The following is a 15,489-nucleotide window of genomic DNA, read 5'->3' on the forward strand; positions in this document are numbered from 1 at the left end:
TGTATCAGTAGACACAGCGTGCTCCACTTCCAGGGACACCATAGTGCGAACTCACTCCTACAACCTGGCATTGTGTTTAATCCACACCTACCACCTGTAATATATTGTAACTCACACCTACCACCTGGCATTGTTATCGCACATCTGGGGCGTGTGCGTGTCCTCGGACGTAGCGTTGCATGACTTCATCTGACGTGCGATTGATGGACGGGCCCGTCAATCCGAGGGAAGGAGACGGGGCAGGGCGGCCGGCGATTTCCGGTGCGGGCTGTCCCTGGAGACGGGTAGTGGGAGCTGCTCGGGATAGACGCCCAATATGTCGCTGCCCGACCTCAGCTCCCTGAGCCTACAGCAACTGCAAGAGCTGATGGAAGATGAGGAGAAGCTGAATAAAATGGCGGAGGTGGTGGAGGAGGTGAGTCTTGGCGCGCCTGGCTTTAAAAAAAAAGAAAAGAAACTACCCGGGACAAAAAGCCGGGCTGGGGTCGGTGAGGCCGGGCTTGGGGCTCTGGGAAAGTTCTGGGGAAACAATAGAGTGAGGCAGGCAGCAGGAAAGGCCGGGGGTGGGTGAGTGAGTGAGGCGGAGGGGTGGCGAAGAGGGTGAGGGGCGCAGAGGGTGTGGGGGCGAGAGAGTAAGGAGCCGGTGGGGAGGGGGCGAGAGGGCGAGGAGCCGGTGGGGAGAGGGCGAGGAGCCGGTGGGGAGGGTGAGGGGCCGGGGGGGGAGAGAAGAGGGTGAGGGGCCGATGGGGGGGGGAGAGGAGGGTGAGGGGCCGATGGGGCGGGGAGGGGGAGAGGAGGGTGAGGGGCCGATGGGGGGGAGAGAAGAGGGGGAGGGGCCGATGGGGGGGAGAAGAGGGGGAGGGGCCGATGGGGGGGGGGAGGGGCCGATGGGGGGGGAGAAGAGGGGGAGGGGCCGATGGGGGGGAGAGAAGAGGGGGAGGGGCCGATGGGGGGGGAGAAGAGGGGGAGGGGCCGATGGGGGGGGAGAGAAGAGGGGGAGGGGCCGATGGGGGGGGAGAGAAGAGGGGAGGGGCCGATGGGGGGGGAGAGAAGAGGGGGAGGGGCCGATGGTGGGGGAGAGAAGAGGGGGAGGGGCCGATGGTGGGGGAGAGAAGAGGGGGAGGGGCCGATGGGGGGGGGGAGAGGAGGGTGAGGGGCCGATGGGGGGGAGAGAAGAGGGGGAGGGGCCGATAGGGGGGGGGAGAAGAGGGGGAGGGGCCGATAGGGGGGGGGGAGAAGAGGGGGAGGGGCCGATGGGGGGAGAAGAGGGGGAGGGGCTGATGGGGGGGAGAAGAGGGGGAGGGGCCGATGGGGGGGGGAGAGAAGAGGGGGAGGGGCCGATGGGGGGGAGAGAAGAGGGGGAGGGGCCGATGGGGGGGGAGAGAAGAGGGGAGGGGCCGATGGGGGGGGAGAGAAGAGGGGGAGGGGCCGATGGGGGGGAGAGAAGAGGGGGAAGGGCCGATGGGGGGGAGAAGAGGGGGAGGGGCCGATGGGGGGGGGAGAAGAGGGGGAGGGGCCGATGGGGGGGGAGAAGAGGGGGAGGGGCCGATGGGGGGGGAGAAGAGGGGGAGGGGCCGATGGGGGGGGAGAGAAGAGGGGGAGGGGCCGATGGGGGGGGAGAGAAGAGGGGAGGGGCCGATGGGGGGGGAGAGAAGAGGGGGAGGGGCCGATGGTGGGGGAGAGAAGAGGGGGAGGGGCCGATGGTGGGGGAGAGAAGAGGGTGAGGGGCCGATGGGGGGGGGGAGAGGAGGGTGAGGGGCCGATGGGGGGGAGAGAAGAGGGGGGGCCGATAGGGGGGGGAGAAGAGGGGGAGGGGCCGATGGGGGGAGAGAGGGGGAGGGGCTGATGGGGGGGGAGAAGAGGGGGAGGGGCCGATGGGGGGGGAGAGAAGAGGGGGAGGGGCCGATGGGGGGGAGAGAAGAGGGGGAGGGGCCGATGGGGGGGGAGGAGAGAAGAGGGGGAGGGGCCGATAGGGGGGGGAGGAGAGAAGAGGGGGAGGGCCGAATGGGGGAGAAGAGGGGGAGGGGCTGATGGGGGGGGAGAAGAGGGGAGGGGCCGATGGGGGGAGAAGAGGGGGAGGGGCCGAGGGGGGGAGGAAGAGGGGAGGGGCCGATGGGGGGGGAGAGAGAGAGGGGAGGGGCCGATGGGGGGGAGAGAAGAAGGGGGAGGGGCCGATGGGGGGAGGAGAGAAGAGGGGAGGGGCCGATGGGGGGAGGAGGAGAAAGAGGGGGAGGGGCCGATAGGGGGGGGGAGGAGAGAAGAGGGGGAGGGGCCGATGGGGGGGGGGGAGAGAGAAAAGGGTGAGGGGCCGATGGGGGAGGAGAGAAGAGGGTGAGGGGCCGATGGGGGGGGGGGGGAGGAGAGAAGAGGGTGAGGGGCCGATGGGGGGGGGGGGGGGAAGGAGAGGAGAGAAGAGGGTGAGGGGCCGATGGGGGGGGGGGGGAAGGAGAGGAGAGAAGAGGGTGAGGGGCCAATGGGGGGGGGGGGGAGGAGAGAAGAGGGTGAGGGGCCGATGGGGGGGGGGAGGAGAGAAGAGTTTGAGGGGCCGATGGGGGGGGGGGGGAAAAGGAGAGAAGAGGGTGAGGGGCCGATGGGGGGGGGGGGGAGGAGGGTGAGGGGCCGATGGGGGGGGGGGGGAGGAGGGTGAGGGGCCGATGGGGGGGGGGGGGGAGGGTGAGGGGCCGATGGGGGGGGGAGGGTGAGGGGCCGATGGGGGGGGGGAGGAGAGAAGAGGGTGAGGGGCCGATTGGGGGGGGGGGGAAGAGAGAAGAGGGGGAGGGGCCGATTGGGGGGGGGGAGGAGAGAAGAGGGTGAGGGGCCGATGGGGGGGGGCAGGCAGAGAGAAGAGGGGGAGGGGCCGATGGGGGGGGCAGGCAGAGAGAAGAGGGTGAGGGGCCGATGGGGGGGGAAGAGAGAAGAGGGGGTGAGGGGCCGATGGGGGGGGGGGGAAGAGAGAAGAGGGGCCGATGGGGGGGGAGGAGAGAGAAGAGGGGGTGAGGGGCCGATGGGGGAGGGAGAGAAGAGGGTAGGGGGCCGATGGGGGAGAGAAGAGGGTGAGGGGCCGATGGGGGGGGGGGAAGAGAAGGGGGGCGGAGAGAAGAGGGTGAGGGGCCGATGGGGGGGGGAGGGGAGAGAAGAGGGTGAGGGGCCGATGGGCGGGGAGAGAAGAGGGTGAGGGGCCGATTGCGGGGGGGGAGAGAGAAGAGGGTGAGGGGCCGATGGGGGGGGGGAAGAGAGTGAGGGGCCGATGGGGCGGGGGGATAAGAAGAGGTGAGGGGGGGGGGAAGAAGAGAGTGAGGGGCGGGGGGGTGAAGAAGAGAGTGAGGGGCGGGGGGGTGAAGAAGAGAGTGAGGGGCGGGGGGGTGAAGAAGAGAGTGAGGGGCGGGGGGGTGAAGAAGAGAGTGAGGGGCGGGGGGGGTGAAGAAGAGAGTGAGGGGTGGGGGGGCGAAAGAAGAGGGCTTGGGGGGGGGGGGGAGGAGAAAGAAGAAGGTGAGGGCTTGGGGTGGAAGAGAAAGAAGAGGGTGAGGGCTTGGGGGGGGGAATAGAAAGAAGAGGGTGAGGGCCAGGGGGGAGAGAAAGAAGAGGGTGAGGGCCGGGGGGGAGAGAAAGAAGAGGGTGAGGGCTGGGGGGGGGGGAGAGAAATAAGAGGGTGAGGGCCGTGGGGAGAGAAAGAAGAGTGTGAGGGGGATGGGGGGAGAGAGAGAAAGAAGAGGGTGAGGGCGGGGGGGTGGGTATGGGGAGAAGAAGGTGGTGAGGGGGGGGAGAAGAAGAAGGTGGTGAGGGGGGGAGAAGAAGAAGGTGGTGAGGGGGGGGAGAGAGAAGAAGGTGGTGAGGGGGGGGTGGGGGAGAAGAAGGTGGTGAGGGGGGGGCGGAGAAGAAGGTGGTGAGGGGGAGAAGAAGGTGGTGAGGGCCGGGGGGGTGGGGAAGGGGAAGAAGAGGGTGAGGGCCATGGGGGGGGGGAGGGGAGAAGAGGGTGAGGGGCCAGGGGGGGCAGGGGAAGAAGAGGGTGAGGGGCTGGGGGGCTAGGGGAAGAAGAGGGTGGGGGGCTAGGGGAAGAAGAGGGTGGGGGGCAGGAGAAGAAGAGGGGGAGGGGCCGGGGGGGAAGGAGAGGGTGAGGGGCCAGGGTGGGGTGGAGGTGAGGGACCGGTGGGGGGGGGGGGGAAGAGAGAAGGAGGAGAGGGAGGGTGAGGGGCCGAGGCGGGGGAAAGAAGTAGAGGGTAAGGGGCCGGGGGGGTTGGGGGAGAAGAGGGTGAGGGCCGGGGGGGAGGGAAGGTGAGGAGAGGGTGAGAGGCCGGCGGGAGGGGGGAGGAGAGGGCGAGGGGCCGGTGGGGAGGGGGGGGAAGAGGAGGGTGTGGGGAAGGAGGAGGAGAGGGCGGGGGACGGAGAGGGTGAGGGGGCCGTGGGGTGGATGGGGGAAGAGAGGGAGGGGCCGTCCCACATGTGAGAGGGAAGGGTGGGCATGGAGCCTCCCAGAGCCACGGCTTTAACGCTTGGCTAAGGATTCTGTGTAAATACGGAAATCACTCGGGCTGTGGCGTCGCACCATCTTCCAGAACTGCTCTCAAGCATATTTCCGCCTGTGCCGCACTCCCGATTTCCAAAGTGAGTGATCAGGGGGGTCGCCTGGGAGCACTGTAGAATTGGTAAATGCCCACTTGTAAAAGGCAGCATTTGTGTTGAGGTTAAGAACGAGGAAATTGGAAGCGAGGAATTGGGTTGATGTTTAATCTGAACTTTGCATAGGTCCACCCCCTTTTAACCTGACCCGTCTTCCTGTTTATAATGTTGCTCTCTAGTTGGGAATTGACATTTTTCTGTGCGAACTGCTGCAATAACAAATCTACTTGCCTTTTGTAAATGAAGATTTTAAAATTATTTTTGAAATGCACAATGCTTACTATGGATTATATAACTGTGTATAATTTTAGCTATGTAAAGAAATATAACAACAACTGGTATTTACTGCCTTTAACATAGTAAAACATCCCAAGGTGCCTCACAGGAGTACAGGTATTATAAGATGAAAAAAATTTACATTGAGCCATATAAGGAGAAATTAGGTCAAAGAGGTAGGTTTTAAGGAGCGTCTCGAGGAAGAAAGAGAGGTGGAGAAGTTCAGGGAGAGAATTACAGAGCTTCGGACCTAGCTCAAGAAGGCAGAATTAGAGGAGCGCAGGTATCTCTGGGTGGGATTGAAGGAGATTACAGAGATAGGGAGGGGTGTGAAACATGCACCAGTGATACTAGATAATGAGCACCAAAAGGCCTAGGCTACAACATTATTTCTCAAATGGGATCAGATATTTTCCATAAAAGGTGGGAGAAGAGGTTTACATTAATATGTATGTCAGACTCCTTTGATGTATATAGGGATCAAGACTGAAATTTTAAGTGAAGCTGGGGTTGAGTGGGAGTGATAATTGTATTTTGTGTGGATGTAATTTAGTACTGAGTTTAGTCATTTTTTCCTTTTTTTATATTTGTTATAAATTTCTAATGTCCATATTCATAATGGAAACTGTAAACTTGTCACACTAAGTATACCCTCCTGCAAGTGCTGGTGCTGTAGAGCCTTAATTTTGCAGCTGTCAGATCCTCAGCCTGTACTGCAGGGAAATCCTATGCTGCAACCAATTCTACTTATCTGCTCCTAAATTGCAGTACTTTTCAGAGTTAAATCAAGTATTGCTTAAAAAAAACAGTGCAAGATTTTAAACTGGTGAGTGATGTGTGTGTGTTGATTTAGTGTCAGCTGTTGCTCAGTGGGGTAGCACTCACCTCTGAGCCAGAAGTCCACTCCAAGGACGTGAGCACAAAAAAATCTAGGCTTGACACTCCAGTGCAGTGCTGAGGGAGCGCTGTACTGTCGGAGATGCCATCTTTCGGATGAGACATTAAATCAAGGCCCCGTCTGCCCTCTCAGGTGGACATAAAAGATCCCATGGTACTATTTTGAAGAAGACATGGGGAGATATCCCTGGTGTCCTGGCCAATATTTATCCCTCATTCAACATAACTAAAAAAAAACAGGTTATCTGGTCATTATCACATTGCTGTTTGTGGGAGCTTGCTTGTGAGCAAATTGGCTGCCGTGTTTCCTACATTGCAACAGTGACTACTCTCCAAAAGTACTTAATTGGCTGTAAAGTGATTTGAGACGTCCGGTGGTCGTGAAAGGCGCTATAAAAATCCAAGTCTTTAAAATCTTTCTCTCTGTCCTGAGGGTATTGACTTGTATTGGGATTCTAGTTCCATGACGGCCAACATCCTTCTGTTACATACTCAAGTACCTTTCTACATTTGTTGACGCATTTTATTCTGTACTTTTTGCTACATTTATTGACTCGGACTGTCTTCTGGAAGCTAGGAGAGGGACCTATGGGCGTGTGTCAATATTTGCAAGGAGGCTGCCAATCAGTTGAGTCTCCCCTGAACTGATGTCACGTGTGCACTTTCCAGCAAAGATTCCTGAAGTGAAATGAGGGGAGAACCTGGCTGTCTTGCTCAAGGCCAATAGTAATGGTACCTCAGCTGAAATTAACAAAATGTGCAGTCAGGGTTCCCAAGTTCAATGTCGTCTTGATTTGGATAGCTCCGTATCAAACCGACTAGTGCATTTTTATATGAAAACAATGATATTTTAAGTTTGCATTTCCTTCACAACCCCCCCCCCCCCAAAAAAAAAATCAGCTCTACTGCTTTTGGGAGCTCTCTAACATTTTATTCACAGATTTTTTATTTTTTACAAAGCTTCCTTTGTCAAGTGCTGTGACATCAAGAATACACTGCTTCAGCTATGTTTCAGGTTTGTTCAGCTGCTGCTTTTGTGAAAATGGCATTCATAAGTGGGGAGTAGTCCTGGAAACAAAGATTCAGCAAGAACTGGAATTACACTTTTATTTTTATTAAGCAAATGCTGAGTTTTTTAAAATTAAAACATTGTATTACAGTACACAGCAATTAGAAAACGGGCTTGTGTTTGCAGTAAGTAGCTGTTTTATATTTTAAAAAGACAATACATATTTAAAACTTGGAACAGGAGATTACGTGAAGTGTAAAACTCCAATGAATTATGTATGTATTCATTTTTATTGAATGATAGGAAATACTTTTTTCAGGGTGCTCAAATTGACAGTATTTCTCCATTAGATTTTTTAATGTATTGTCAGACTGGATCACTGGCTGACATTGGTGAGAAGGGAAAGCACGGGGGTCAAGGGGGAAATGGCAGTAAGGAGTTGTACAATTTTGAAGGAGAGAGCTGAAAAGTATAATAAACTCCACCATAGTTTTATATCTTAAATATTGAATATGAATCTCTTTTCTAACAGGAAGATAGGAAATGTGATCAGAAGTTTATGGTATAGTGTAGAACTTGTATTAAAAAGCTAGTTTTGTGAAATTTGAGGAGCGTTTATTTTGTCCTTCAAATCAAAAACTAGAGCTATTCCCCTTTGTGTAAATTGATTGCCTTTTAATATCAGGTTGGAGGAGCCTCTTGTGGAGCATAAACACCAGTATGGATGAAGATAAGGAATAACAAGGGGAAAAAGTTGCTGGTGGGCATAGTCTATAGGCCCCTTAACAGTCGCTACAATATTGGATGGCGTATAAATCAAGAAATAATGGAGGCTTGTAATAAAGGAACGGGCATAATCATGGGCGATTTTAACCTTCATATTGATTGGACAAATCAAATTGGCCAGGGTAGCCTTGAGGAAGAGTTCATAGTGTATCCGGAATAGTTTCCTTGAACTGTATGTTGCGGAACCAACCAGGAAGCAGGCTATCTTAGATCTAGTACTGTGTAATGAGACAGGATTAATAAATGATCTCATAGTAAAGGATCCTCCAGGAATGAGTGACCATAACATGGTTGAATTTCAAATCCAATTGGAGGGTGAGAAAGTTGGTTCTCAAACCAGTGTCCTAAGCTTAAATAAAGGAGACTATAAAGATATGAGGGTAGAGTTGGCTAAAGTGGACTGGGAAAATAGATTAAAGTATGGGACGGTTGATGAGCAGTGGCAGACATTTAATGAGATATTTCATAACTCGCAACAAAAATATATCCCAATGAGAAGGAAAGACTAAGAGAAGGGATAACCATCTGTGGCTAACTAAGGAAATAAGGGATGGTATCAAATTGAAACAAAGGGCATACAATGTGGCCAAGACTAGTGGGAGGCCAGAGGATTGGGAAACTTTCAAAAGCCACCAAAGAATGACAAAAAAAAATGATAGAGGGGGAATATAGATTATGAAAGTAAACTAGCACGAAATATAAAAACAGATAGTAAGAGTTTCTACAGATACATAAAAAGGAAAAGAGTGGCTAAAGTAAATGTTGGTCCCCTAGAGGATGAGATGGGGGAATTAATAATGGAGAACAGGGAAATGGCAGAGACACTAAAAACATCCCAATAGTGGGTAATCAAGGGGCTGTGTAGGGAGGGAGGAACTTAATACAATCACTATCATTAATGAAGTAGTACTCGGTAAAATAATGGGACTAAAGGCAGGCAAGTCCCCTGGACCTGATGGCTTACATCCTTGGTCTGAAAAGAAGTGGCTGCAGAGATAGTGGATGCATTGGTTGTAATCTACCAAAATTCTCTGGATTCTGGGGTGGTCCTGACGGATTGGAAAACCGCAAATGTAACACCACTATTTTAAAAAAAGGAAGCAGACAAAAAGCAGGAAACTATAGACCAGTTAGCCTAACATCTGTCGTTGGGAAAATGCTGGAGTCCATTATTAAGGAAACAGTAGTGGGACATTTGGAAAAGCATGATTCAATCAAGCAGAGTCAGCATAGTTTTATGAAAGGGAAATCAGGTTTGACAAATTTGCTGGAGTTCTTTTGAGGATGTAACAAGCAGGATGGTTAAGGGGGAACCATTGTATGTGGAGTATTTGGATTTCCAGAGAAGACATTCGATAAGGTGCCACATAAGAGAAAAGGTTGAGTAGGTTGGGCTTCTACTCACTGGAATTCAGAAGAATGAGAGGTGATCTTATCAAAACGTATAAGATTATGAGGGGGCCTGACAAGGTGGATGCAGAGAGGATGTTTTCACTGATGGGGAGACTAGAATTAGAGGGCATGATCTTAGAATAAGGGGCCGCCCATTTAAAACAGAGATGAGGAGAAATTTCTTCTGAGGGTTGTAAATCTGTGGAATTTGCTGCCTCAGAGAGCTGTGGAAGCTGGGACATTGAATAAATTTAAGACAGAAATAGACAGTTTCTTAAACGATAAGGGGTTATGGGGAGCGGGCGGGGAAGTGGAGCTGAGTCCATGATCAGATCAGCCATGATCTTATTGAATGGTGGAGCAGGCTCGAGGGGCCGTATGGCCTACTTCTGTTCCTATTTCTTATGTTCTTATGCACAAGATAAAAGTTCAAGGGGTTGGGGGTAATATATTAGCATGGATAGAGGATTGGCTAACTAACAAAACAGAGTCAGGATAAATGGGTCATTTTCCGGTTGGTGACTAGTGGGGTGCCGCAGGGATCGGTGCTGCGTCCTCAACTATTTACAATCTATAATAATGACTTGGATTAAGGGACCGAGTGTATTGTAGCCAAGTTTGCTGATGATACAAAGATGGGTGGAAAAGCAAATTGTGAGGAGGCCACAAAAAATCTGCAAAGGGATATAGACAAGCTAAGTGGGCAAAAATTTGGCAGATGGAGTACAATGTGGGAAAATGTGGTGTTATCCACTTTGGCAGAAAAAATAGAAAAGCAAATTATAATTTAAATGGAGAAAAAATGCAAAGTGCTGCAGTACAAAGGGACCTGGGGGATCTTGTGCATGAAACACAAAGTTAGTATGCAAGTACAGCAAGTAATCAGGAAGGAAAATGGAATGTTGGCCTTTATTGCAAGGGGGGGATAGAGTATAAAAGCAGAGAAGTCCTGCTACAACTGTACAGGGTATTGGTAAGGCCACACCTTGAGTACTGCATTGGTCTCCGTATTTAAGGAAGGATATACTTACATTGGAGGCTGTTCAGAGAATGTTCACTAGGTTGATTCCGGAGTTGAGGGGGTTGACTTATGAAGATAGGTTGAGTAGGCTGGGCCTATACACATTGGACTTCAGAAGAATGAGAGGTGATCTAATTGAAACATATAAGATAATGGGGGGGGGGCTCGACAAGGTGGATGCAGAGAGGATATTTCCACTCATAGGGGAAACTAAAACTAGGGGGCATAGTTTCAGAATAAGGGGTCATCCATTTAAAACTGAGATGAGGAGGAATTTCTTCTGAGGGTTGTAAATCTATGGAATTCTCTGCTGCAGAGAGCTGTGGAGGCTGGGTCATTGAATATATTTAAGGCTGAGATAGACAGATTTTTGAATGATGAGGGAGTAAAAGATTATGGGGACCGGGCAGGGAAGTGGAGCTGAGTCCATAATCCGATCAACCATGATCTTATTGAATGGCGGAGCAGGCTCGAGGGGCCAAATGGCCTACTCCTGCTATTGTGTTCTTATGGACTTGTTGGGCTGAATGGTCTGTTTCTGTGCTGTAAATACTTTGTAATAGCCTATCTTCAGGTTGGATTATTGCAAAGCCAAATCTAACTGCAGGATCGGTTGAAGAAACTTACTTTTGGATGAAAGTCTATTATAATGTTCCTAACATCAATGTTATTACGATGTGTGTGTATACATCGTAATATAGTCGTGGACCAAATTTATATCTGTATAGGTTATGCCATCTTGAATATTTTACATGATTGCTACAAACAATGGTAGCTGCCATCTTGCTTGAGAGGTTTAAACAGAAATCCAAATGGTTGATTTGCTAAAAGCAAATTGCCATATTTATACAATGAATGCAATACCTATACCAAAAACAGAAGTATTGCTTCTGGAATTAAACTATTAGTTCTCACTCGTCTTTCAAACTATTCAGTCAGACTTCATCAATTATTGAATTTTACTAACCGGTAAATTCACAGTATAAATGTGTTTGCACAAGAACAATTTGCATTTATATAGCACCCTTAACTTAGGAAAACGTCCCAAGGTGCTTTATGGGAGCACTTTCAAACAAAATTTGACACTGTGACATGTAAGGAATTAGTGGGACAGGTGACTGTCAGAGGTAGATTTTAAGGAGTGTCTTAAAGGAGGAGAGATTCAGAGAGGTTGCGGGTATACTTTCCATTTCCAACAGTAGTTTTTGCAAATAAGATGCTTTGGAGTTTCTCTGCTTGTAGAATAATCAGCCAATAGGCTTGGAGTATGACTAACTGTCTACTGCCACTTTAGATTATTCATGCTATAGTAAAAATTTTAAAGTTAGTTGGGCTGGATAAATCCATGTTTCCTGCACATTTCTACGTAATGGTATTTCTTTGAATACATATTTACATAAAGGGCAGGGAAAGACTGCCCCTGAGTAGTGTTTGTGGTTGGAATGAGCTGATAACTTGTACATTGTCTAAAGTTTAAAGATTATGGCTAGGAGTTTCCTCGCAAGAGTCAAATAGCACTTTTATTTTAAGATTTTGCACCTACTCTGGTTTTATGCTGGAATCTTGCTACGGTAAAATTCTTCAATCGTTTACGCTGTTCCTGAGTTACATCTGTCAAAGCACTTCTTTGCTCATTAACATAGCTTTGCCCGACCATGCAAAAGACCAGAGAACATGAGTTTCTTGCATTATGCTAGTTCTGAACGGCTGTACATTTATGCCCAAACATTTAAGTGTAGCACATCCCCACCAAACCGGAGATCGGTGTGACTGAGGCGTTGCAATCTTGGAACAGGACTCCAGCTTTATTTCTAGCAACTTTTCTTGGTAATTTATTTTGACGTTTTCTGGGATCTTTACTTATTTTGTATATTTTTGAATGCTTCATTATGGCATTAGAATCTGTAGCTTTAAAAAGAGAAAAGGTTCCATAATTGCTTTCTCTTAAATATGCAGCAGTGCTTGTTTCTCGAGGAATACGATTGAAAAGCAGAGAAGTTATGTTAAACTTGTATAGAACGTTGGTTAGCTCACAGTTGGAGTACTCTGCACAGTTTTGGTCTCCATATTATAAAAAGGATATAGAAGCACTGGAGACAATGCAAAAAAGATTCACAAGCATGCCAGAACTGAGGATTTACTTATCAGGAAAGGCTGAACAGGAAAGGTAGAAAAGAGAAGGCTGAGAGGTCTTTAAGAATGTGAATGGGTTTGATAGAGTAGACATCGAGAAAATGTTTCCACTTGTGGGAGAGTCTATGACTAGAGGTCATAAATATAAGATAGTCACTAATAAATCCAGCAGGGAATTCAGGAGGAGCTTCTTTCCCCTAAGAGTGGTGAGAATGTGGAACTTGCTACCACAGGAGTAGTTGAGGCAAAGCATAGATGCATTTAAGGGGAAGCTACAGAAGCACAGAGAGAAAGGAATAGAGTGGTATGCTGATAGGGTTAGATGAAGAGTGGGAGGAGGCTTGTCTGGATCCTAAACTCCAGCATAGACCATTTGGGCCGAATGGCTTATTTCTGTGCTGCAGACTTTATGGGCCCAAGTTTCGATCTCAGTTGCTCCTGTTTTTTTGGAGCAACTGGTGTAGAATGGAGTATCTTAGAAATTCAAATTCTCGGCATTTAGTTTGCTCCAGTTCTAGTCAATTAGAACAGTTTCACTTTGGAACAGAATTTTTTTTTCAAAAGGGGGCGTGTCCGGCCACTTACGCCTGTTTTCAAAGTTTCGGCAGTGAAAACTAACTCCAAACTAACTTAGAATGGAGTAAGTGAAGATTTTTGTACGCAAAGGGAAGTTTACAAACATTAAACACTTCAGTTTTACAAATAAAGAGTCATCATCAATAATAAATGATAAAAACATCAATAAATCAACCAATAAATCAATCAAAAAAAATTAATAAATATATATTTTTTTTAATCAATAAATAAAACATTTTCTACTTACCGACTGCAGCACCGGGAGCCCTCCAACAGCGTGCTGGGATGCCCCCCCCCCCCCCCCAAGTGTGTCTCTGTCAGTGTCTCTATCTCTCTGTCTGTCTCTCTCACTCTCTGTCAGTGTCTGTGTTTCTGACAGCGAGGGGAGGGGGAGGAGGGGGGCAGGGGGAGGGAGGCAGAGGAGAAGAGGGAGGAGTGGGGGGAGGGAGGGAGAGGAGGGAGGGAGAGGAGGGAGGGAGAGGGAGGAGTGGGGGGAGGTGGGGAGAGGGAGGAGTGGGGGGAGGTGGGGAGAGGGAGGAGTGGGGGGAGGTGGGGAGAGGGAGGAGTGGGGGGAGGTGGGGGGAGGGAGAGGGAGGAGTGGGGGGGGGGGAGGGAGAGGGAGGAGTGGGGGGGGGGGAGAGGGAGGAGGGGGGGGGGGGGAGAGGGAGGAGTGGGGGGGGGGGGAGAGGGAGGAGTGGGGGGGGGGGAGAGGGAGGAGTGGGGGGGGGGGGAGAGGGAGGAGTGGGGGGGGGGGGAGAGGGAGGAGTGGGGGGGGGAGAGGGAGGAGTGGGGGGGGGGGAGAGGGAGGAGTGGGGGAGGGGGAAGGGGGAAGAGGGAGGAGTGGGGGGAGGGAGAGGGAGGAGTGGGGGGAGGGAGAGGAAGAGGGAGGAGTGGGGGGAGGGAGAGGAAGAGGGAGGAGTGGGGGGAGGGAGAGGAAGAGGGAGGAGTGGGGGGAGGGAGAGGAAGAGGGAGGGGGTGGGGGAGGGAGGGGGAGGGGGGAGGGGGGGGGGGAGGGGGAGGGAGGGGGGGGAGGAGGGAGGAGTTGGGGGGGGGGGGGGGAAGGCTGAACGGGCCGGGCCCAAGACTTCGGACAGGGCCCGTCCCCAGCACCAGATTTACAGGTAGGTGGCATTGGGTTGGGTCGGGGGGGCGGAGGGAGGTCGGTTCGGGTCGGAGAGGGAGAGGGAGAGGGAGCGGGAGGTCCGGTCGGGTGGGGGGGAGCGCGGGTTGGGTTGGGTCGGGTCGGGTCCGGGTGGTGGGGGGGGTCGGGAGCGCGGGTCGGGTCGGGGGGGTTGGTGGGAGGGAGGTCGGGGAGGTCGGGAAGTCAGGTCGGGTGGAGGAGCGTGGGTCGGGTCTGGTCCTGGGGGGAAGGGAAGGTGGAAGCAGGAAGCAGGAGTCTGGTCGGGGTCGGGTCCGGTGGCGGGGTGGCGGGTCGGGAGGAAGCAGGAAAGCAGGAGCTGGGCGTGGGAGGCAGCCTTATGCACGCAGCCCCAGTGAGGCCATTCGGCCAGGGCAGTTTTGGGCGCCTGGAGCTACTGTTTTCAGCGCAGGGACCTAGCTCCGTCCCCCACAGCTCATGCTGCGCTGCGCCTGACTCAAGAGGGCCAGCAATGAGCCGGAGGATCTAAGTTTTTTTTTTAGGCGCACTTTGTGGCGCGAAAAACGGGCGTCCAGGTCGGGGCTGCGCTGTTCTAGGCGCGGCCTGAAACTTGGGCCCTATGTATCTATGTAAATTCTGGTTTGGTGTTTTCAAACTAATTTTCAAAACATCTAGTAAGATAAAGAAGGAAGTTGGCAATTGTTCTGCATGTTTCTTTGGGCCTCTAATAGTGGTGTGAATTTGTGCTTGCTTTTTGCACTGGTATGTGCAAAAGAGATTGGCAGGAAATTTCGGCTTTAGTTGCTGACTGGAAGATTAGCGTAATATTGATGCAAGTCCGATGGAGAAAATGCCGGGCCTATCCTTCAGTTCATTTGTGACCTCTCCACTATAGCTTTATCTGACATTGGCTTTAGAGAACAAAGCCATGGAATGCTGTGGAAATGTTCAGAATAGGATCTTGCAGCTCTTAGCTTTGTTGATGGTGACGATCTGTCACATTTGATTAGTTGAGAGTGGCTGGACAATGTTACATCAGGGCAGAAGAGTGGTGAATTGAGTTGAACTATTGATTTGAGGCATGTGTTTAGGAAATTCAGCCAAATGAAATCTCTCAATACATTTTGGTAAAACTCAGTCAAGCAGAAGAGCTCAAGTGCAGTGTTGGAGCAATATATTTCAGATTTGTCGAACAACGTATCTAGATCGGGTTAGCACAGTTACAGATTCACTAGGAATAGATGGTTAGCAATCTGTATCATAATCTACTTAGGGAGATGATCATTTCAAACCTTACTGTGAACAGCTGAGCAGTGCCTCATTAATCTTTATGGGTCACAGGGTTAACCAACTAATGATGGTGCCATTACTGTCTGAAGTATTTACTCAAGGGGCCATCACTGATTATGTAGTACAGTAGTACTGTATGCCAAAAGCCTCCGTACTAGTGTAGGTTTGTATATATGTCTCGATTTTAAATCGTGCTACTTTGCTATGTCTCTATTTTCTAAAACAGTTTTGTCTTTTCCTTTGTACAAGATCAACATTCTTCCAGTCAATCCTGGAGTTGAATTGGAGAAATCTGTCGAAGCACTTTGGCAGCCTTCGGAGGGCTAAAAATTGATGTCTTCAAAATTTTAAATATTTCTAAGGATTTTAGAATCTTGTAGCACAGGAGGAGAG

At 51.1% G+C, this 15,489-nt stretch overlaps 1 protein-coding gene across 2 annotated transcripts in view; it reads left to right on the forward strand.

The window, feature by feature from the left end:
* Positions 1-244: 244 nt before the first annotated feature.
* LOC139268926 (vacuolar protein sorting-associated protein 37B-like) overlaps positions 245-15,489 on the forward strand; it is a 32,832-nt gene continuing 17,587 nt past the window's right edge. The window contains exon 1 of one of the 2 annotated variants that reach the window (XM_070887781.1): positions 245-415. In XM_070887781.1, the coding sequence (XP_070743882.1) occupies positions 317-415 (99 nt within the window). In that variant the 5' untranslated portion in view covers positions 245-316. The remainder of the gene's footprint in view (positions 416-15,489) is intronic. The other variant, XM_070887780.1, reaches the window with a different exon arrangement.

The sequence above is a fragment of the Pristiophorus japonicus genome, chromosome 8 (genome assembly GCF_044704955.1).
Source record: "Pristiophorus japonicus isolate sPriJap1 chromosome 8, sPriJap1.hap1, whole genome shotgun sequence".
In the NCBI taxonomy this organism is placed as follows: domain Eukaryota; kingdom Metazoa; phylum Chordata; class Chondrichthyes; family Pristiophoridae; genus Pristiophorus; species Pristiophorus japonicus.